The 23,363-nt window shown below is 41.4% G+C and overlaps 2 protein-coding genes and 1 pseudogene across 3 annotated transcripts; 1 reads left to right on the top strand and 2 right to left on the bottom strand.

Moving 5' to 3' along the window:
* Positions 1 to 1,189: 1,189 nt before the first annotated feature.
* Positions 1,190 to 5,711, bottom strand: LOC102710038 (protein RETICULATA-RELATED 1, chloroplastic-like). Of its 2 annotated transcripts, none has more exons than XM_040526491.1 (9): positions 5,522 to 5,711; positions 4,812 to 5,415; positions 4,610 to 4,708; positions 4,296 to 4,516; positions 3,716 to 3,785; positions 3,534 to 3,613; positions 2,647 to 2,711; positions 1,693 to 1,887; positions 1,190 to 1,548 (listed from the first exon to the last, which is right to left on the bottom strand). In XM_040526491.1, the coding sequence occupies exons 2-8, from the start codon at positions 5,379 to 5,381 to the stop codon at positions 1,694 to 1,696; spliced, it is 1,299 nt and encodes a 432-aa protein (XP_040382425.1). In that variant the 5' UTR covers positions 5,382 to 5,415; positions 5,522 to 5,711; the 3' UTR covers positions 1,190 to 1,548; position 1,693. The 2 variants fall into 2 exon arrangements, with proteins under 2 accessions (XP_040382425.1, XP_006658423.2); XM_006658360.3 differs by having other exon boundaries at positions 1,191 to 1,548; positions 1,670 to 1,887; positions 5,522 to 5,707.
* Positions 5,712 to 7,896: 2,185 nt separating this feature from the next.
* LOC102709756 (glucan endo-1,3-beta-glucosidase-like) lies at positions 7,897 to 10,466 on the bottom strand. Its single transcript, XM_040525988.1, has 4 exons — positions 9,351 to 10,466; positions 8,995 to 9,267; positions 8,798 to 8,866; positions 7,897 to 8,161 (listed from the first exon to the last, which is right to left on the bottom strand). Exons 1-4 carry the CDS (start codon positions 10,410 to 10,412, stop codon positions 8,027 to 8,029), a joined length of 1,539 nt encoding a protein of 512 aa, XP_040381922.1. The 5' UTR covers positions 10,413 to 10,466; the 3' UTR covers positions 7,897 to 8,026.
* A 3,041-nt stretch (positions 10,467 to 13,507) lies between these two features.
* Positions 13,508 to 22,346, top strand: LOC102709477 (annotated as a pseudogene).
* Positions 22,347 to 23,363: the final 1,017 nt, after the last annotated feature.

Genomic DNA, 23,363 nt, shown 5'->3' with positions numbered 1-23,363 from the left:
GGTTGGAACTGGGAAGTGGTACCAGCTCTGGTTCATCAATTTTCAGGGTGTAACCAGGAACTATTTTGGTTTGTACAACTCTGTCTGCATGCTTGCTTATTGTGATGTGGGTCAAGGAGATGATGAGCTCCAGCTTAGGAAATGAAAATCTAACTACTTGCATCATTCATATATGGTTCTCTTTTCTTACTCTATTTTCCTCCTAATAAAATACTTCAAATGGTAGAAAGAAAAATTCACTGGCATGAATGCATGATCCTGCTGATTCACAGTATATAGCGAGGGCTCAAAGCAACCGCAATGCAGTTTGGAGATAAACCACAAGTATTGTGGCATGAATTGAAGAGGATATTTAGCAGAATACCATGAAAACCCAGACTCAAATTTCAGAGCAAGGCACTACGAACTTCTCATCTCTCTCGAACCACAGTTTTTTACAGCATCTTTTGTGCAACTTCTTTTTAAGGTGATGCTTCTTGGATTTAAATTCTTTTAGAAATGCTTTTTTTCTCGAGTTACCAGATTAATCCTGTGCTGAACCGTTCTCTTCAAAATAATGTATCTTCCTGTGCTGAACGTTCTCTTCAGAGTAATGTTTCTTCCTTGTGCATCTCTTTTGCTTACCTGTGGATGTGGATGAGTAAAGGCATAATTGCATAAAATGTGGATGATCAAGTCGTCTATACATAAGGTTCTGTAAGGTCAGTCTCAATGCATGTTTAATAACGATATTATCAACGTTAAATAAAATACCATATCAGTAAAATTGCTAACTTGGCGGGGTCATTAAATGAGGGAATTTCATGAGATGATAGAGAATTTCATCCCCATAAAACTCATCTGGCTTAGTTACCTAGTTCACAGTCTTAATAAAAAACTATGCATTAAGACTGGCCTAAGTAATCTGACGTCTATGCAACTACAGATAATTAGCTCTAGCCAAAGTTTATACCGCTAGAAATAAACTTTTTTTTCTCCGGATTCTTAGTTAGATATATGTTGTTGGAGAAGTATAATATTCTTAGTTAGATATAGGCTGTTGGAGAAGTCTAATTTATGTGGACATCATATCTTCACTACCTTATCTTAAAAGGAGTTGATGAAATGGGGAAAAAAAATCGACGCTCCAGGAGAGCTTGATGGAAATAGTTAGCTTTCAGCTATTTCAGCCACAACACCAAACTAGGCGAAGCAATTTCAAACCAGCACATGACAAAGGCCTCGATTAGCCAAACCAAGATATAATTTATTCGGCACGAAAAATAATCAATTCAATAAATGTTTCAATCTTCCAGCTGTTGGAGCTACGGATTCTCACATATGCATGACTGAGCATTATGAGCATGCTGAACCTTACTGATTTTACAATGAATCCTGTTGCATCCCAAACAGAACATTCGATATCATTTATTTTGGAGTTCTGCAGCAATGCAATTATTAATAATAGCATCACATCTTTATAAATAGAGATGGAGCAAATTCGACGAATTTTGGGAGGTATATGACAGACAGCACCACAGTCGTTGTAGCATCCACTGTGAATGGTTACTGCAATAAAAGGAATAGTTCTTATCAACATGTCATCAACTTGTCATAGCACTCGTAATTAAGCAAAGTCCACATTTGTAAAAATGCAACATTCATATTTGAAAAGTGAAAGTCACCTCACCATGACAATATGAACACCTATACCTCATTGACAACCAGTCATTCTAGCCCAATCCACAAACTGCATTCCTCCATAAATGTTGTTTGCAAAGCGCACACCAACAGTGAATGCCAGAGAAACAGCTGGGACACGCTTGGCAACGGGTGAAGCCTCAACCACGCGCTCAAGCCCATTAATAATCTGATAGCGGGTGTTGGAAGATACACCAAGGAATGCACCTGAAAAATTGAACAAGGTTTTTGTTTAGGGAGCATTAATACATACATAACAGAAACAAATGGTTACAGTTATTTGCATCATTATGACATTATACTGCCAAAAGTTAAAATATATATTGACTTTAGTTGGCGTATAATAAAGATAGTTAAACTCAGTTGCACTGTAGGTTTTGGCTAGAAACCGAATCATACAATTGACAACTTTAATCAGGCACATTTCAACCAACCCAATAGCAGTATGATGAAATTAACTTCTTCAAAGAGCATGGCCAGCTAAGGAATTGCATGATATTTATCAACCATGTCAAGCTTAGTAATTATATAATACTATCATGTTTTTGGTTCAGAAAAGCATATGTAATGCCAGACAAAAATAGCTGCAGAAGATGATTCTTCTAATGGTCAACTATTGCAGAAAATTTAGGTCGAAGGCAAAATTTATAGCATATATAAAGAAACTTTGAAGGTACTAAAACCACACATTGCCATATCATGTGCTAAACCACAAAACCTACCACCAATAACTAAATGAATTTAAATCTTACTTTCCTTCTGAGCTAAATACACCCAGATAAAACACATATCTAAAAAAGGTAAATATAAGTCCCTCAATCTTTTCATTATCGGCACGACTATTTTATCCGCATACTTTTGGTACATAAACTTATCTATTTTAGCCACTACACAGCAACAGAGGAAAAAATAGCAATATACACTACAAATATAATGGCTAAACACAAAAAATATACGGTTACTTACCCCACAAAGCGGAAGTTTTGAGCAGAGGTGGAACAGGTACATCATCCTCTGACTTCTTTACACTCCTGAAATTCAAAGAAAATAAAATATATAAGGTGCAAAGAGAGAAAATAGAACTACATAACCAGTTAACATAATTGGATAGTAATCTCTTTTAGAATGAAAATAATTTTAAAATGTATTCAGCGCCGTTGATAGCAAATATATAAGCATATCATGTACATTTAAATCAGAACTGAACTTACATATCCAGAAAACAGCATATGATAGTTATTAGTATAATATCCAATGTCAAATGTAAGAATAAATAAATGAACTTATGTACAGAAGTAGACTTGCATATTTGTGATCTTACAATCTTGTCAGCATTTGCATATGTTGGTGTTATTATCAGCATATTTGTGAAATATGTTGGTGTTATTATCAGCATTTGCATAGTACGTTAATGTTAATTATATACCTTTGATCATGTGCATCCGTGATACATCATCATCTAAAAAGTGATGATGGATACACAATGCATCCGCATGGTGATTATTAAGGTTTCTATATCTCCTGGTATTTACGAACCTAAATGATTTTAAGATGTCCGAGCCCTCTAATAAGCGACCAAACGAGATACAGTTTTCCAGGATATCATTTTTAGCTAGAGAAGTATTACAACAAGTTTTTCATTGTATTTACAAACCTAAATGATTTGCAGCTAGAGGAATATTTCAAATATAACATTATTATCCATGGCATTGCTGTAAAATATGTCAATAAACTAGGAGCATAAGTTTTTTTGTTGTCTTCAGAATAAATTAACTTTGGAAACATTAAAAAGGGTATTACTTTTACTCCCATAAAATTGATCAAAGCACAATAATATAGAGAAAGTGAGATACCTTTTGGCAGTCATTATCAAGTTCGCAATTCCTTGACCCACAAGACCACAAAAGAATCCAACTGTACCATATAAAATCCCCTGTTCTCAAATAAGCATTCCAAATATTAGAATATACAATATATTTTTCCAACAGCCAAACACTGGGTAAAATAAAAGAAATTCAAAGAAGATAAAAGTTACCTTGAAAAAGTAAGTTCCTATCCGTTGTTGAATGGAAAAACTATATCCTGGTCTTTCAGCTTCAAAGACACTGCAAAAAAATCAGTTTTCATCAGCATTGCTGAGTATAGATACAAAAAATTTCTAAAATTGATATGTGTAATCTAACATTTACCACAAAGTTTTCATATGCAGGTATAATTAACATATTCAGTATGTTTTTTCAAGACTGAAAGCCAAGATCAAAAGATTCAGTGTAGTTTTGGTAACATTTCACAGCAGTTTAAGGCAATTAATTTTAACTCATTTAACATCTCTAAGAACACTTAAATGCTGCAGTATAATATAGTCCATACCAGACAAAAATACATGCCATTTTAGACTCTAGCGCAGGAAATAATGTATGAAATAATGCAGGAAAATGGTGGTGATAAAATTACTGAGACAAGGTATATGTGAGGGACAGGGCTTGAGTTAAAAAAAAAATACACAGAAATAATAGAGTAGTATGTGTATAAAAACAAAAATGGCATGCATTGAAACAGAAAATGACACGAAATAAAGTTATAAACACTGCATTCTTGCAAGAAACTATACGCACCTGCTTGGGAGAGAATCATAAGCATGCTTAACACGCCCAAGAAAACCTTGGGATGCAGATCCCCCACTGAATCGAGCGTAGGGTGCCAACATCCCAACTAAAGCTACATTAACAACTACACCTACCAACATATCCGCTGCATACAACTCGAACTCTGACCAAAACTCCTCTCCTCTCTTTTGGACCTCCGCAAATGTCGCACAACATGTATCAATGACTATCTGCAATAAATTCAAACCCACAAATGATTGACAACCTTGCCAATGGACATATATCATTCAATGCTACTAGTCAATATAGATAGCATAACCTACCTCGGTCCCAATTTTGAAGAGAAATGAAGGGTCAACCAGCATCCTGTTCCGAAGAAGTGAGCAGGACCTAATGGCAGGACCCAACGGCCAAGCCGACGCCTTCGGTATTCAAATAGCAAAGCAATGTCAATCTCAAGCCAATTCTACACACATCATACACGATTCAAGTATCTCAGTGAGAGTGACTTTTTAGTAACAACACCTGCATGTCCAAGTATCTCAGCAGCAAGAGCTTCTGAATCCCAACGCTCTTAGCGGCCTCAATCATATCGGTGGGCAAGCTCGGCAGGCTGAGCCCTCTCTTTTCCACCTCGTGGACCACCTGATCAAAGCTCAGGATCGGCCCAAACTCATCATCCCCTTCATCTCCGCCGTCCCCGCCGCCACCACCACCACCCCCATTATCCCCGTCTCCGCCGCCGCCGCCGCCAGAAGGGACCTTCCCATTCCCACCCGAGCCGTCAACATCCGCCACCTCACCACGCTCCTCGTGGGGAGCAACCACCTCGACCTCCTTCGCGTAATCAGCCACCTCCCCCGCCTCAGGCACGGCGACGGTCGCGCCGGAGGTGGTGGTGCCCACGCCGCCATCCGCGCAGGCCCGCGGCGGCAGCTCGGCGCGGATCCCCCTAACCCCTAGTAGCCCCCTCCGCGCGCCCGGGTAGAGGCAGCCGCCGCTCCTCCGCCTCACCACCGCGGCTCCGCCACCACCACCCCGGCATTTCCCCACGCCGACGCGCCCCTGCAGCGCGCACGAGAAGGCCATGCTCATGCTCGCCGCCCACCCACCCACCACGTACGCGCCGCTGCAACCACGCAGAGAAAATGGTCAGATAATCAGATTGGATTGGAAACAGCTCCAAAAAAAATCGTCAAAAAATATTAAAAAAATAAAATCGGAGAACCCCTCACCTGATTGCGGTTCGTCGTCGACAAGCAAACCACAAATCCCGATGCGGGTGGAGCGCGTTCGATTCGTTGGGGGGATTTGAGCGCGAGGAGGGCGAGGTGGTGGTTGGTGGCGGCGGCGCGGCGCGGCGGCGGAGGAGGGAAGCGAGGCTGAGGTTTTTCCGCCGGAGAGGGGAGGCGCATTCTTGTAGCCGGAGGTGTGGGGCCCGCAGGTGTGAGGCTGCCAGGTGGGGCCCGGCTCCGTTCTGATTGCGTCGTGGGGTGTATGACAGGTGGGGTCCGGCTGACGTGGCCGTGGGGGGAGGGGTGTTGCAAGTGGGGTTTCTTGTTTTCGCTGACTTCCGGTCAAATTTGCACACGAGGTTTGGCTTTTTCGATTTTTGGGGAGTTTTTAAACGTTTCTCTCTCTTTTTTTTTTTCTGCTTTTCCAGCCGGCTTCTTGGATTTGCAATGGTCATTCACTCAATGTGACCGATTTTTGTCTGTTTGTATCTGTAGTTTTTTACACTATGATTTGAGTGGCGACGGTGATGCTTCAACAACTCACAAGTCCAAACAGACCACAAGAACCAAACTATCTTCTAAAATGATATGTAAAATGTTATTAGGCTTCTAAAAAGACAGTTAAATACTGTTTTATAGTCTCCAGGTTATAATCCTCGGCAGGTAATCTAACGCTACTAATGGGAACCTAAAAGGACACAATTTGAGGATGGGGATTGTGCTAATATCTTTCACATTTTTAATCCAAACTCGAGTTGAATAAATTTATTCATGCTTCCCAAATTTTTACTATTGCCTTTTCTAATAGACATTGGTTATATTTCTTTGTGATATTTTATACCAGTCACCGGTTTAGGTATAAGTGCTTTTTGACGTAGTCAGCATAGCTCTAAACCTACATGCTTATCACTTTGTTTCCTTGGAAATCATGCAAGGAGAATACTGGATTTGAGGATTTCAAAAAAAATATTCTATTAAATTAAGGTATTATTGCGGGAATGGAGGGGATAGTACATGGGGATATCTCTTTTGCTTGACTGGTTGCTAAAAATCAGCTTTCTCACTACAGCCTCATCAGTTTGCTTTTAATAATAAGCAAAAAAAATTGCTTATTGATAATTAAAAGATCATTTGGGAGTAAAACTTTATTATATACATGTTATTAGTGATATGAAAAATGACGAAAAATAAACTACAATAAATACTCCCTCCATATTTTTATGTATGACACCGTTAACTTTTAGAATCACGTTTGACCATTCGTCTTATTCAAAATTTATATCCAAATATGCAAAATTATAATGCATAATTAAAGTTTCTATAATAATAAATCATATTATAGCAAAATAATTAATAATTATAACTTTTTTGAATAAGACGAATGGTCAAACGTGGACACGGCGTCATATAAAAAAATATGAAGGGAGTAAATCTTAAAATTAACTTCAAATTTGAGTTTTTTAATTTTTAGCTTATACGCATAAGTATAAGTATAAGTGAAAAGATAAGTGACTTTTCTATACTTGCTATATATACTGTACTTGTTGGGGCCAGTAACCGGTGTGGAAACGTAGAAGTGGATTGACATGTCATTAATTAATTATTACTTTTAAGCATCTTTTATATTAAAAAAGCAAAAAATATACTATTCAGTAGCTTGTGAAGTGTGTACGCAGAAAACAAGAGAATTCAAGTTAGGACTAGACACAAACGAACGCGGCCTAAGTATATTAGGTTAGAGCAACACAGCCCCTAAAATTTTCTTTCTAAATCTCTTATTAAGTTCGACTAATAAACATTTTAAGAGTTAAAAGCATCGATCATTCCAATAGGCAGTCTAAAATTGGTCCTAAAAATAAAAGTAGGGCTGCCGTTAAACGGACGAGACTTCTGTGCTACTGACATGCGGGCCATAGTAAGGTGGGATCCACTTGTCAGTGACTCACGTTAAGTCAGAGGATTTATTTCCACCGTTAAACCACCAGCATCTTTTCTTTTCTTTTTTTTTACTCACGTCGATCTTTCTGTCCCTCACACATGTGTCCGCTGCGTCACTCGATCTCTGCCGTGCGTGAAGATTGGGAGCTAGTGCTCCTCCCTCCTAGTAGAGAACTATTTTCACAGGAAAGAAAAATTCAATACTTCCTCCCATTTTCTTAGACGTTGGTTAGTTCAAAAGAACTAATAGTCTAACATTTGCATATGGAGGGAGTGGTAAAGTAGATTGGATCGGAGATCTGTTACATTTCTCCCTAATATATATCCTTATTTAGGATTGGGAATATGTTAGGAGCATTGTTGGTCACGCTTTTTCATTGACATTAAACCTCGGCGTTCTTGAGTAATAACGATAAGGGTTTGTAGTTATGCTGTACTCTATTTAAAATTTGTTCAATTAACCATTTATTATGTTAGACAATAGAAGAAAAAAAAGACCTAGATGAGACAATTAGATAAGCAGTGGTGAAAACAAATGTTAGTATTGTTACACCATGAGTTGAGAAGTTAGAGATGAAGAACAGTTATAGACAGAGCAATTGTAAGCATGGATGATACAGAGAGCACTATGCTGGGGGCATCTGAAGGACCTCCATGGCCATGGGGGCTGTTCTTTCCCTCACTCTCCTTGCCACCATCACCCTGGCCAAGAATAACATAAAATATCTAAATGAATATGGATTTCTTAACAAAAGGATAAGAAGACGTCGTTTAGTTTGTGGCATCCAAGCACGCTTTCTTTGTCAGATGTCATTTTAATAGTGAGGAAAAAAACACAAAACAACTAGATCTTCGTATGGAAATGGTATACACGTCCATATTTTCGCTTATGCTTATGTTTATGAGTCAACATTTAAATTTTCAACCTTTATAAGTTTAGAATTGATTTTAAGTTTTTTCATCGAAGTTTATTTTCTTACCTTAGTTTCTAAATCGCTAAAAATGCATATATAAAAAATTTATTCATAATTATTTTTTGTTTATAAATATATCGCTTTTTCATGGAAATTTTGAAGGCAAAAAAATGGTATACACACATTGCACAGATAACTTTTCTCATCCAGTTTTGTGGAATTAAAAACCGTATGAAAGCACATGAAATTTTCCGATCTATGACATACAAGCATCGGGTATACATAAACCCGTGTACCGAAATACTGCTACCAATAGATGTATACTAAATTCATTTATGATGTCCTATTCAAACGGCTGGTTTCACGCATAAAAGCATTGTATGCACGCCGCGCGCTTGCACACATGGATGATGCGTGTACGTACCTTGGCTGCCGTCTCCGGCGAGCCCCCGTCGCCCGCCGGCGTCGTCGTCGCATCCCCTTCTTCCTCCTCCTGCAAACCACGCACAAGTGAGCTTCACAGTCACAGCGAGATCTATATATATATATAAATACACATCATGGAGTGTCATTGTCAGTGAGAGCGTCGATATATTGCGTCGCATCGAGGAGGACACTCACCGGCTTCTTCTCGTCGGCCGGCTCGCCCTCCGATGGCTCCGGGGAGGCTGCTGCGCCGCCGGATGATGCGCCGTCGTCCGACGGTGCCGGCGCGGCGGAGGCGCCCTTCCCTGAGGCCTTGTCCCCCGACGACGGCGCGGGCGCTTTCGCCTCCGCGGCCGGCGCGGCGGCGGCCTCCGAGTCATGCTCCGTCACGGCGGTGGCGCTGGCATTGACGGCCTTCCCCGGCGCTGCAGCTTTGGCGGTCGGCCCCGGCGCCGCCGCCACCTTCACCTGAAAATATTACGCAAGAACGTCAAGTAGCCGGATCGAACAGAGTTCGCCGGGGCCGACGACGACGACGACGGCGCACGTACCGGGTCTTTCATGAGGCCGACGTCGTACACCGGCGTGAGGTCCGGCTTGAAGAGGCCGAAGTTGCGCTCGGCGATGGGGCCGGGCTTGAGGTTCTCGTTGAAGAGCGCGAAGATGTACGTCTCGAACGTCCGCTTCGGCATGAGCGGCGTCCCGGACCCGGAGCTGGCCTCTCCGATGAGGTAGCGGTTGTACTCCGCCGCCTCGGCGACGCTCACGCCGGCCTGCCCGTCCTCCGCCTTGGTCGGCCACCCGGTCTCCCCCACCGCGATCTCCACGTCCCCGAACCCGAGCTTCTTCATCGCCGAGAACACCGAGTCGAGCTGCGCCTCGAACATGCTCGTGTACGTGATGCCCGTGCCGGGGTCGAGCACGCCGGGGTTGGGCCGCCGCGCCAGCGCGTACGGGATCGTGTCGCCGTTGTAGCCGAAGTAGGGGTACGGGTTGACGATGAACGGCGACCGCGTCTTGCGGAGGAACTCGAGCATCGGCGCGAACATGGCGCGATCGAGGACGTCGAGGAACCGGCTCGCCGACGGCGGCGCGGAGACGGCCAGGATGCCGAGGGAGTGCGGCGTCGAGACGCGGATCCGCCGGTAGCCGGCGGCGACGAGCGCCGCCCTGAGGGTGCGCATGGCAGGGACGAGGCCGGAGATGAGGCCGTTGTCCGCCGTGTTGATGATCTCGTTGCCGACGGCCACGAGGGAGATGTCCGTGGCGGGGTAGTACGGCGCGATGTTGGCCGCGACCCACGCGGCGGCGCCGTCCTTGGTGCCGAGCGTGGGGATGTCCCCGTTGCCGGCGGTGACCATCACCGTGATGCCGGTGCCGGCGAACGCCTTGACGATGTCCGGGTTCGTGTCGAACAGCTTCACGCGGTCGATGCGGGTGCGGTTCGCGAGGAACGCCGCCACGGTGGCCGGCGGCGGCAGGTTGTCCCCCTTGGTGCCGTAGTTGACGCCGATCGCGGCGGCGAACGGCGGAAGGAGGAGCAGGAGAAGGAGAATGAGCAAAGGGAGAGCGGCGGCGGCGGCCGCGTGTCCATGCCGCCGCGGCGGCGCCATTGAGGAGGACGGCGCGCGCGCGCGATCTGACTCCGGCCGAACAGGTGGCGACGAGAGCTTCTGCCTTTGGTTAGCATGCGCTAATTATGGCTAGATTATGAGCTAACCAGTAGACAACTCCTTGGCATTGATCGCTGGAATGAAGGGGTTGCTTTTAATAGAAATTTATCTTTTGTTTTAAGTTTATCAATCAGCGTATTAAACACAAGGCACCGAAATGCATATCATCATTAATTGCTGGAAATTTAAATTTTGTCCTCTGAAGTAATGATTCAGTGCATGCAATGAAATCAATTTGTTTGCAAAAGAATTGAAAATAATCGAGTTTCTTCGACTTGAATTAAACTCTCACTTCGTGCAGATGTATAAGCGATCCTAGTCTTTGTCAGCAGATTAAGGATACAAAGAAAAGAATATGGCATTAGAACCGTCGGAGGCTCAGCTCCTCTAGCGGAAATTCACTGAACCCTTTTTTTTTTTTGGCAGATGCAGAGTTGGGTCCGTGAGAACCTTGTGATCGGGAGAAAATGCAAGAAAAATTATACAGGTTTAGACTACCGGGAGGCATAATACCCTACTCCTGATGCTTAAGCACTATCTGAGTAAATGCGTGCAAGCGTATGTGGGAAGTTATGCTATGTCTTCTCCTCTCGTCCCTCTCTTTTCCGTCCTCTCCCCCTTCTAACAGTTAGGCAGGGCCTACTCTTATAGTAGTAAGGGAACATCACAATCGTCATGGTCTTACCAACTATTGGTACATAGGCTATCATTACGCTACAACTAATAGTTTCTCATCACGTTCGATTGACGCTGTGGTGATCTGCTGGTGTAATTCGACTCCCGTCCAGTCCTGTCCGTTAGAGGGTAGGTGTAGTGGGCAACCATGTTGTCCTTGCCCGGTCCCATCAGTCAGAGAGCTGGGTGGAGGGGGCGACCACGCCTCTCCTGTTCGGTCCCATCGGTCAACATCTAGACCTTAGGACCAGCACTCATTCAGACCCAGCGGTTCGAACGGGGCAGCAGCCCTTGCTTCTCCGCAGTTGTCCGTCATATTTAATGCGACGACGACGGAGAGGGGAGAGGTCATCCTTGCGGTGACAGGGGCGTTGCTGCAATGTCAGGGACGCCTGTCCCCTTTTTTGCCTCTTTTTCTGTGGGGAGCGAACGGGGGCGCATGTCCATGCCCATCATGCGGGCGTCGTGCGTCTCAGCCCCCTTTTCATCACAATAAATGTGGTAGTTGGGTGCCAGGGTTGCACCTGCCACACGGTGGGCCCCGTGGTGCCTGGGCCGTGCACCGAGGGGGTTAGGGGCACCCCGACCCCTCTGCTCGGCCGACTCTTTTCGGCTCGACCCCCCAGAGGCGTGCACCTCCTAGGCCCGACCTCCCTTCCCTCTTGGCTTGGGAGTTCCTGGGCCCACAATTGCCACGAGCCAACCACTCAAGGGATACCCCGGACCCATATCTCCGGCAAGAACCATAACTTTAGTTTTGGTTTCTTCGTCAATACGATCTTTTCAATCAATAACCATGCCAATACCATTTCATCATATCTATATAATGTCAAATCATGGTAAAATATTCTTTAAAACAATGCTATTAGCAATGTCGATTTCTCAGCAAATCAAACTTTAGAAGTGTGGCACATGATCCATATCCCATAAACTGGTTAGAATGTCCCATATAGCAATGGAATGCATATATAATTGAAATAACTGTCTATGGTATTTTTTTAAGTAAACTTATTATTACTAGATATGTATTTATTAAAAGGAGTAGCTACTCACAAATTATGTTGTTGACATTATGTCTCTATTGCTGCACATAATTGTTGAGTCTCTTATATCTATTTTCCATGCTTATTTCTTGAGATTTTCCCATGAGAAGATTGTGTTGTAAGAATTTGGGAAAAGAATAAAAATATCAATCATTTGCTAATAGAGGGAGTATATATCGAGTGTTAGATATTGGATTTGAGGCGATGATGCAAATTCTATGTAGAGTCGTGTCTCTATTCCATATTATAGTTCACTTTATCATTTAAATTTTATTCCATAATATAGGTAACACGTCTTTCACATACTCCTATCCCACTATAAATTTTGTAGTTTTACTACTCGCTAATCGTATGACCTTCGGAAATGACTCAATCAACATTTCATTCTTATTATGTACGTTGTACCATCTTTATACATTTTACTAGTGGATGAATTCGTGTAAAATATTGTAGAAACAATGAATGGGATACATATTAAAGTATTTTGGAGATGATATATAGATGATGATTAGATATGCTTGTATGTTGAGCTCTAGAATATAATAAATATAGATAGCATGCCATATTTGCATGAATTTGTAATAAGGATATACTACCTCCATTCGAAAGTCTTTTTTAGCAGTTCTAGTTTGTCCCAAAATAAGTTTATTTTTGGAGTAATCATTGCATTGGAGTTTGCGAAAACATGGAATAGATGCATTGAGAATAGAGAAAGTAGGAGATTATTGTATAGGGATTTGCTAAAGTGAAGGGTATTTAAGATTTTTTGGCTTTTGTATTAGTATGTATGATATGAGTAAAAAATAAAGTTATTTTGGAACTGAGTAAGTAGATAATGTGGTATGCTTGTATGAGCTTGTAATAAGTTTTAGTAGTTCATGATGTGATATCTTTACATGGTGAGCTTTAGGAGACCATGATCGATAGTGGGTTCCAACTATATAGTAGAAGATTAAGATTATCTCAAGTAATCATAATCATCTCTCATTTAACTTTATATGTATAGATCAATCACAAAAATATCTTATTTAATTTATCCATAAAGTTTACCATGTTAACTAATCATAATAATCTCTTATTCAATTTGATTATATATTCCTTACTATTTTCAATAGCTGGAAAATTGAGTAGACATAATAGCTACAACAAAGATCAAACACATATACACCACATGGTTGTGTCCCTTCCCGAGGATGAGATGGTTAATGTGAGCAGCCTCCCCATCTTCTTTCCTTGTCCCCTTCATGTTTCCTCTCCTCCTCAACTCCCTGCTCTCTTTCACCCTCGTCATAGTGAAGATCCCTAACCTCTCCACGCATGCCTAAGTTAGGTGGCTACCGCAGCAGCAGGGGCTTAAGGGAGTTGGTGGAGATGGATCCTAACATGGAGAGGAGGTACACGATAGCATCTAGTAACCATCTCCATGTTTGTCTTACCAATCATGCTCCTCGCTAACTTGTCCCACTGCTCACTGATGTTTTCTATGGGTATGTCATGGGTGCACCATCTTTGGTGGCACCGATAGGTACTAAGCTTGGTTCTGGGGTACTATGTACCATTTACCCATATTTAGTTGTCTACTACCTGAGGGTATCAACCTCTGTTACCTAGGTAGCTGGTATCAAGACACGTAGAGGGCGCACGTCATCACCATTTGGATGGATGGCGAGGCACTTGACGTTGTTACCTCCTCTCCTCATCTCTCTTCTAAACCTTGATAGTTCCCTTCTGTTACTGTGGCTGATGTGACAATAAGCCCGAAAAGCGTTTGCTTCTTTGCTCGTTTTCACCCACGGGAGCTCGGCCTCCTGAGCCACATTCGTTAGGTAGAGGGGGTAAGTTAACTTACCCAACACGAAAAACGTAGCAATAGATTAGTACATGATTTATTAATTATTAAAAATATGAAATAGACTAATATGATTTTTTAAAGCAACTTTCCTATAGAAAATTCTTAAAAAAACACCGTTGACAGTTTAAAAAATATGCGTACGAAAAACGAGAAGAATAAGGTAACTTACGTGGTCTGCTGAACGCGGCTACTAAAGAAGGGGGATGAGAAGAGTGGTTGTTAAATTATTTTTTTTTATGGCGGTGGCAGACAGAGGGAATAAAAAATAAAGGAGGGGTTGTTAAATTATTCCTTCCTTGTGACAAGATCATATCTCCCCAATTACCCCTCAAAAAATGTACTTGTATTTAAGATAGTAGTGATATTTCTGGTGTGCTTGTGTAAATCACACCACGCACCAATATTTATTGCCGCTTTACACCTGTTATTACTTGCTTTGCTCATCATATAAGGATTTTATTATTTTTTTTAAGTTGCGGCTGAAAACATTTGCAACTCCTGACTAGGTCATGACTTCCCTTCTCCCACTGCTTAGCTCGTTTCGAATTTTTATTAGTTTTTTTACCTTTTTAAATTTTAAAACTAAGGTTGCACTTTTTTACTATATTATTACCAAATTTTCGCATGGCTTTTGCGAAAATTTTGTACGTACAAATTCATTATCTCATGTTTCTAAATTATATTTTTAAATTTTATTAGTTAATTTATTTATTTATACCATTAATAACCATAAAATTCAGTTAATCTTTTAACACATCATAATTTACTAAACTTATTTCTAAATCCAAACACATTTTTCTTCAAGTCGCCCCCACCTAACGTGGTCAAATAATAAACATGACACCAACGTGTGGGTAAGTAATGACAGGGATGGATCCAACATGGGGGCAACGGAGGCTTCCGCTACTCCCGTTAAAGATATTAGAGCCCCACGAAGACTCTCTAAAATTTTATGACAAAGATTAATAGAAATGAATGGCTAAAACTCTTCAGACATCCCTAATCTCGTTGGCTAGATCCGCCACTGAGTAATATGATGTCTAAAAAACACTGCCATGCTAGCTAAGTTAGTATAATTTAAAAGTAACTTTCACGTGGGTTATTTCTAAGATTAACAAATAAAAAATGCTTTAAAAATAAAGAAAATTCGCTCGCTACAGACTTGATTAAACGTGGCTTCGTTGACAAGCCCTCTCGGTAGAAACTCTTCCCAGGCCGTGTTCGGCTTGAAGAGGCTATGATAGCTTATCCTTGGCACGGAAAATATAGTAATAGATTAGTATATAATTAATTAATTATTAATTATTAAAATTATAAAATATATTAATATGATTTTTTTTAAAATATAAATTTTTTTTAAAAAAATATACTTTAGGAAATGTGTGTGCGAAAAATTAATCCAGTTGGGGGCAAACGAACGGGGCCCCAGTCTTCCATTCCAGCTCGCGGCAGCCCCATCGCCGTCTCTCGCACTCGTCTCCTGCTGCGCGCTCTAGGCAGGCGTCGCCTCGCCGCCACAGCCTCCATGCGCGCGGCCTTGATCCCGGCGTTGCCTCGCCTCGCCGCCACGTCTTCGGCAGCGGCCAGCGGACGGACGGACTCGCGATTTGCGCGGCGAGGAAAGCTGCGGCGAGGCTGCTCTCGCCGCCGGCTTTCTTGTCTCTGTCCTGCGGCCCTACTCCGGCGAAGAAGAGCCGCCCGCGGGGGAGCCCTCGAAGCATGCGTAGCTTTGGCGCCCCACGAGAGCGCGTCGGTTTTGCGATTATTAGTGAGATGGCACAACTTCCACGGTGCTCGCGGGGTGTTCGACGAAACGCCGAGGAGGACTGCGCCTGTGTGGACGTCGACGATCGCGGGCTGCGCGCGCCGTGGCCGGTACGCGGAAGGCATTCGCGCGTTCGGGGAGATGCTAGCCGAAGGTGGAGCCATGCCGAACGCGTTCGTCCTGGCTGCCGTCGTCAGGTGCTGCGCGGGGATCGGTGATGTGGAGTTTGGCAAGCGCGTTCACGGGTGGATGCTGAGGAATGGGGTGCATCTGGACGTGGTGCTTTGCAATGCTGTTCTTGACATGTACGCCAAATGCGGCCAGTTGGAGCGTGCCAGGCGGTTGTTCGGAGCAATGGCCGAGAGAGACGCCGTCACCTGGAACATCGCCATCAGTGCAAGCATACAGGCCGGTGACATTCTTGGATCGATGCAGCTATTCGATGATTCGCCGCTGCGTGACACTACAAGCTGGAACACGATCATCAGTGGCCTGATGCGGAGTGGGCATGCCACCGAGGCCTTGAACTGCCTGCGTCAAATGACAAAAACTGGATTAGTGTTCAATCACTACACATACTCGACTGCATTTGCCTTGGCCGGCATGCTTCTATTGCCAGACCTGGGTCGGCAGCTCCATGGCCGTGTTTTGGTTGCTTCACTGGAGAGTGATGCATTTGTTCAGAGCTCTCTCATGGACATGTACTGCAAATGTGGCTTATTGGAGGCAGCTGTGTCAGTCTTTGATCGTTGGTCACCACTCACCAGAGACATGAACTTTGCCTGGAGCACAATGATTACTGGGTATGTCCAGAATGGCAGGGAGGAGGAAGCTCTTGAGCTCTTCCGTAGGATGCTGCGTGAAGGGGCTATTGCTGATCGGTTCACCCTCACTAGTGTAGCTGCAGCTTGTGCAAATGCTGGGATGGTTGAGCAAGGAAGACAAGTTCATGGTTGTGTGGAGAAGCTATGGTACGGATTGGATGCACCATTGGCATCTGCCATTGTGGACATGTATGCTAAGTGTGGCAACCTTGAAGATGCTCGTAGCATTTTTGACACAGCTTGCACCAAAAATGTTGCTGTCTGGACTTCAATGCTGTGCTCTTATGCATCTCACGGTCAAGGAAGGATGGCTATTGAGCTTTTCAAAAGAATGAGAGTAGAAAAGATGACACCCAACGAGATTACCCTTGTTGGTGTTCTATCTGCCTGTAGCCATGTTGGATTAGTCAGTGAAGGAGAGCTTTACTTTAAGCAGATGCAAGAGGAGTATGGAATTGCTCCAAGCATTGAGCACTACAATTGCATTGTTGATCTTTATGGACGATCTGGACTGCTCGACAAAGCAAAGAACTTCATTGAGGGAAACAACATCAATCATGAGGCTATTGTTTGGAAGACGTTACTGTCGGCTTGCCGACTTCACCAGCACAAGGCCTATGCAAAATTGGCTTCTGAAAATTTGTTTCGCTTGGAGCAATGTGATGCTGGATCATATGTTATGCTATCAAACATGTATGCTACCAACAACAAATGGCGTGACACTTTTGAGCTCAGAGTCGCAATGCGGGAAAGAAAGGTCAGGAAGCAACCTGGTCAATCTTGGATCCACCTGAAGAATACCGTGCATACATTTGTTGCAGGGGATGCGTCACACCCACAATCGACTGAAATTTATGCTTACTTGGAGAAGCTAGTGGAGAGACTGAAGGAGATTGGTTACACAAGTAGAACTGATCTTGTTGTCCATGATGTAGAGGAGGAACAGAGGGAAACAGCTCTTATGTTCCACAGCGAGAAGTTGGCCATCGCATTTGGGATCATCAGCACTCCAAGTGGGACTCCACTTCGAATCTTCAAGAATCTGCGTGTTTGTGAGGATTGCCATGAAGCGATCAAGTACATAAGTCAAGCCACAGGCAGGGAGATAATTGTCCGTGACTTGTATCGATTTCATCATTTCAAGGACGCTAGGTGTTCTTGTGAGGATTTCTGGTGAAATTTTTTTGACCGCTCATGATGGTTGACTGAGCATTGTTACATAACTGTGGGCCATGCGGTTGCATGGCTGCAGCCTACCCTATTCATCATCATCATCATCACGACCACCACCACCACCATCATCATCATCATCAATCAGAATATTCCATCCGGATCATCCCATTGTCCAGCTATCTCTCCCAATCCCTCTCCTGATCACTCATTGGGTGCCACTGGCATGCCGTCTGATCTTCGCTCAACCAACCGAGTTAGGTTCAGTTTCCTATCTTCATCGACATTAACAAAGCTCAGGCCAGTATCCTCATTGTTGATGGACTGTACCACACAACAGCAAAGTTGTCATCTGCCATCATTATTCCAGGTTTGCTTTCTCCCATCCATCTCTCCTCCATTACTTTATTGTCCCTTCTTAGACTGTACTTCTCCATTAGAAATTTCATGATTTGGATTGTGCTGCCAAATCAGATATAGGACTTGTTCAGTAAGTTAGTAATTTCTTAATGTTGACCAATTTTTTTCATGGTTGTATTGTGAGAACTACAGGACCATAAATTGCCCATGGAAATCATCTCCAGTTGTTGAATTTGTATATGATTTTGGTATCCTGATTGGATTACCTCTATCAGAACCGAAATCTTCTGACTGTTTGGCATTATGAATGACGGCTAAGGGTGTCAATGCAGCCTAGCAGGGTTTTAGACTTGGTTCTGTACGAAACCCGGCATTAAGAGGATTCTCTTTTTACTATTTCAGTTGGTTGACATCTTCTAAACTGCTATTATTTTCCCTTTTTCCCATGTAGTTGACTGAATCATGAAAATTAATTCTGATAGTATTCACGTTCTACTGATTTGAGTGACCTATAGTTTTAGCTGCATCCCTATTATTGGTCCTGTGGTGATAGTAAACATGTTGAGTGATGTGTTTTTTTCCCATGGCACTAGAAAGCCTCTGAAAAGAGGCTGGGGTTCTTATTAGGAATTAATGCTTGAATGTAAGAGGTATATTAAAATTGGTGAACCAGTTACATCTTTTCCATTCACTATAATGTAAAAGCACATTTGCTATTTAGAAAACGTTTCATGTAAATTATGGATTGAGTGCTCAATCTTGAGGCAAAACTGCTCATTTTCTCAACATTCATGTCCATTTGTTCAGACTTCATAGTTCATACATGGTACATTTCTTATCAGTACTATAATTTAATTAATATGGTTGTGTGGGTGCTCTTCTTTTATTAACCTAGCTAAATGGAGCGGGATTGCTAAATTATGCATTAGATGAGTACAAGCCACAGTACAGCAAAATGCCTTTCAGGCAGATTATACCTGTTTTCCATTCTTTAGCTTTACTTTCCAATTATCATGCTGATTCTTGGTGCCCCCAACAGTATTTGATGCTTTAAATTAGTAAGCAAAGGTAAGACAATAGAAGCTTTCCATGTCGCCAATCTCCTAATAACACTCGGACGTATTAACACTTTATCAGGCCTGAGATAACTGGCTAACTTTCAAGCTTGATATTGCCAGCAGTCTATCGATATTTCTCCTCAAACTGTGGTAATGCATGTATGCAGGTGGTTACTGTCTTACTGATCACTGTGCCTCAGCCTACTGCAATGGACAATGCTGTTGGAATCGACACCACAGATTTGTCTGCAAGAACAGGTAATGACACCAAATTTCCCTTCAACTGCAAAGCTATTGTCACGACCTGAGGTCACGATGGGATAACCACCGTTGGGAGGATAGCCGGGCGGCATCGCTTCCTAGGGCAAGGGGAATTTAGACTAGGGAGAAAAACATTAGGGGAAGGGAACTATATTAATTTTGATTCATTGCTTACAGAAATAAAGATACAATCCATCCTTATATAGATGGAGTGACTTAACCCCTAAGTAACTAACCTGGTATAATCATATCTTATATCCTAATCTGAAAGTTGTCACGACCTGAGGCTATGACGGGATAACCATCGAGGATTATAGCTAGGCAGCATCGGCTGCTAGGGCAAGGGGAATTTAGACTGGTGAGAAGAACATTAGAGGAAGGGAACTAGATTAATCTTGATGCATTACTTACTGAAATAAGAGTAGATTTTGCAGAACTGCAGGTAATTTGACCAAATTATCACAAACTACAGAATTAAGATTGTGTATCACAAAACCACAAATTTAGCAGCAAATTTCTCGAAATACTATAGATTTAAGGACTTGCATCACAAAACTAAAGATTTAGTGGTAAAACTATCAAAGAACTACATATTTTAGAGTTCAATTATTATATTTTTGTTACGAAAACTAGAGTTTTGTGATAAAATTAATATAAATCTATAATTTCATGATACAAAGTCTTAAATCTGTAGGTTTGTGAAAAAAATTGTGTCAAATCTGTAGTTTTGTAATAGCTTGATCAGACTATCTATAGTTTTGTGAAATTTACTTCCAAAATAAAGATACAATTCAGATCGAGGGAGACTATCCCCTATCATATGCTATCTCCTAACTTGCTGCTACAGTACCACATGTTATATAAATAATGATACAATCCATCCTTATAAGGAACTAACTTGATCTAATCATATGTTATCTCCTACCTTGCTGCCACAGTACCCTCGGCACTGTTCACCCCGCCAGTGTTTGGGCTTATGGCCTTCGGCCTCTCAGCCCAATGCCCATGACAGCTGTTCTGCAGCTGGCATAGTCACGTTTCTACAAAACTTGATGGTGTGACACTGTGACAACAGTTACAGTTTTAATATTTTGATTTCAGTACATGGACATTCATATACTGCTGATGGTTTTAACATTAGAATGCCATTGTTCGGATTCAGAATTATATCTGTAATCTCTAATGCATTTTCCTGTTTTTATACAAATTTGCACATTCTGATTGCTGGCAGAAAATTTCAAGAACTTGAAGATAATGTTGAATCTTTGTGAACAATTACCATAAGTATTTACTAATTTTCTAGCAAAACTTTATATATTTTAATATTTATGACCACGTACACTTGGCAATGCTTACTAATTTGAGTGTAGTCAAGGTCAGAGAAAAAGCATGCAAGGCAGAGGTGTACTGTAGACCTGAAAGCTTCTGAGCAAAAGGAAGCTAGGCTTCAGAAGAACGGTGAGTACAAGCAGCACAAGAAGGCTTCTACAACGACTATAGGAGACTAATGCTCTTATTTATTTTGATCAGGAACTGAACATCGACGATCTGACATGACATTTTTGTGGCATGAATTTTATAACTGTACCCAACTAGATGTCTAGATCTATTCTGAAATTCTTCATTGTGCTTATTGCATTATAATTTCCAGATATACACATCTAAATTATACTGGTGATTGCCAGATAGATGCATCTAAGTTGTACTGTTGATTGCTGAAAGTATGAGAAACATTGCCAAAAGATAATTAACTTTTCGCTAATGATGGCAGAAACTTTCAGGTCTACGGTACACCATCTATGTCAATTATTAGTACCATGCAATTTAAAGATTTGTACGGTCCTTGATTAATAATATCTTGAAGTACATACACAGGTTAGGACAATATAATTGTTTCAAGAATCTTGACAAACATACTCCAAAAACACATAGCTCTGATGCTAGCAGCATAAGTGAAATCCTTAGTGCGTTAGAATTTTTTAATCCCATGCCTATTTCATATTGTTCGAAATAAAAATGTTTTGCTATATTCCTTTATATGAAAAAAAAAGAAGTATGCATGTCTGGGGGAGTCAAGTAGTGGTACATCTATGAAGGATTCTGGCGGAAGGCACAAACGCCTTGTCAGCTACATTTTCATTTTTTTGCATTTTGACATTCTCAATCATTTGTCATGAGCTGCAAGTGTTCTTCCCATGTAAAAAAGTAGCAGTTCGTATAACTCTAAAACTGTTTTATGCTTTATTCGCTAAAAAATGTGTCTGTAAATCAGTGCAGATCTTTCCTAATTGCAGATAATTGGTTGTGTTTAATACTGAATAATACAATTCTTGTTATAAATCTGCAGGACACAGTTTAAAAATTGAAGAGAGGTGCAACATTGAGTTTTCTTAAGGCCCGTCACTCAAATCTGGTAATTACTGTACATACTTTTCTGTCAGCTCAAGATCTGGTGCAATATCTAACTGTTTTATAAACTCCCTGACAATCTATATGTTTTCATCCAATGCACAACATTTGCATAGCTGTTGATTTAGAATTGTACTCGGTGATGGCAAGTTGGTTGGACTCAACTCTGCAACATTTGCATGGTGGTTGATTAGGAAACCGGAAGGAGGTTTTCTTGTGTTTTAAAGGAGGTTTAATTTCGTAGACAATGGGATCAGTCATCTTCCGCTGCACCAATAAGATTTAGACTGTCATTTTGCAGCAAGATGTTTCCTGTAATCAAAGTGCATGCGCGGTTTATATTCATTAGTGAGCTTCAGGAAATTTGAAGCTACATCAAGAATTCAGAAGATGCATTATTTTCCACTTGCATTTATGCTAGGTGGCTGAAATATATATGTGCTATTTAAGTTTGCTCGATGCCATTTTCGTGCGTTGTTAAAGTTATCAATTCTTAATCGCTGGTTTATCTCTTTGCTTCCTAATCTTGATGGTGCGTATATTTATTATGAATTTAGGAATCCAATGTGCTCAATTGAAGAATTTTTTGAAGAGAAATCAGATGTTGTTCTCTAATGATTCGTAATGTGAATAATTTATGGAAAGGATGATCATTGCAGGAAAATTTGCAAGAAATTGACTTTAGCATTAATCTTTCTGTTATTTTTCGGTCAGTATTCTTCAGTAATAAATATTTGGAAATGTAGGGCAAGTTGTACTTGAGGCTTATGATTTTTTTTTATTTGCGCTAGTATATCTGCAAGTGTCTTGCTAAATTAGGCCCCATTTGGTAAGGATTTAGATTCTGGTTTTCAGTGTTTCTGATTTTGATTCTCCATGAATCAGATTTACGATAGAATCAGAATTAATTTGGTAGGACGTTTGGCTAAAACAACAAATTTGGTTTCTAATATGAGTTTTTGAGATAAATTGTCAATACTACCCCTAACGTAGCAAGAGGTTCGAATTTTTACATATTTGTACATGTGGCATAATGTAAAATTCAATAATATTGTAACCTGCCATATATACGTGTTAAATTTTTGTACACTTAACATGTGGGAAAAAACTTGTATTTAGACAAGGTTAAACCACATAAAAAATACATTGCATTTGCATGATATGACATATCCATTACATCGGTCCACTCATAAATTAAGTTATTATAAAAATATAGCATTATTGTATTCTTATAAAAATATGGCAACTACAATGATATGAGAACTTTCATCTTGATTGCCATAATGTGCTTGCTAAGTTATCACAAAATATATCTATGGATCTGTCACTAGAGTGTGGCGTAAACGTATTAGGTGTATTTTGTGACACAACATATCTTGTAAGTATGGTCAGGACATAATTTGAATCATGATCACACCTACAAAAATACTTGTTAGATGTACAACTCTGATATATAAAGTTATGGAGACACATT

This window comes from Oryza brachyantha, chromosome 7, assembly GCF_000231095.2.
Source record: "Oryza brachyantha chromosome 7, ObraRS2, whole genome shotgun sequence".
In the NCBI taxonomy this organism is placed as follows: Eukaryota; Viridiplantae; Streptophyta; class Magnoliopsida; order Poales; family Poaceae; genus Oryza; species Oryza brachyantha.
Note: the sequence above shows the minus strand (reverse complement) of the source record. Positions and strands in the feature narration are given on the sequence as shown.

Bases quoted from the DNA above. Each gene is read 5' to 3' on its own strand.
- LOC102710038 (XM_040526491.1), bottom strand. From the start codon at position 5,381: ATGAGCATGGCCTTCTCGTGCGCGCTGCAGGGGCGCGTCGGCGTGGGG. The intron at 3,786-4,295 runs GTGCGTATAGTT...ATTTTTTTGCAG, and splicing joins TATGATTCTCTCCCAAGCAG to TGTCTTTGAAGCTGAAAGAC. The intron at 2,712-3,533 runs GTATCTCACTTT...TTTGAATTTCAG, and splicing joins TTGATAATGACTGCCAAAAG to GAGTGTAAAGAAGTCAGAGG.
- LOC102709756 (XM_040525988.1), bottom strand. From the start codon at position 10,412: ATGGCGCCGCCGCGGCGGCATGGACACGCGGCCGCCGCCGCCGCTCTC. The intron at 9,268-9,350 runs GTACGTGCGCCG...TAATATTTTCAG, and splicing joins TCGGCCTCATGAAAGACCCG to GTGAAGGTGGCGGCGGCGCC. The intron at 8,162-8,797 runs GTACGTACACGC...ATTCTTGGCCAG, and splicing joins CGCCGGAGACGGCAGCCAAG to GGTGATGGTGGCAAGGAGAG.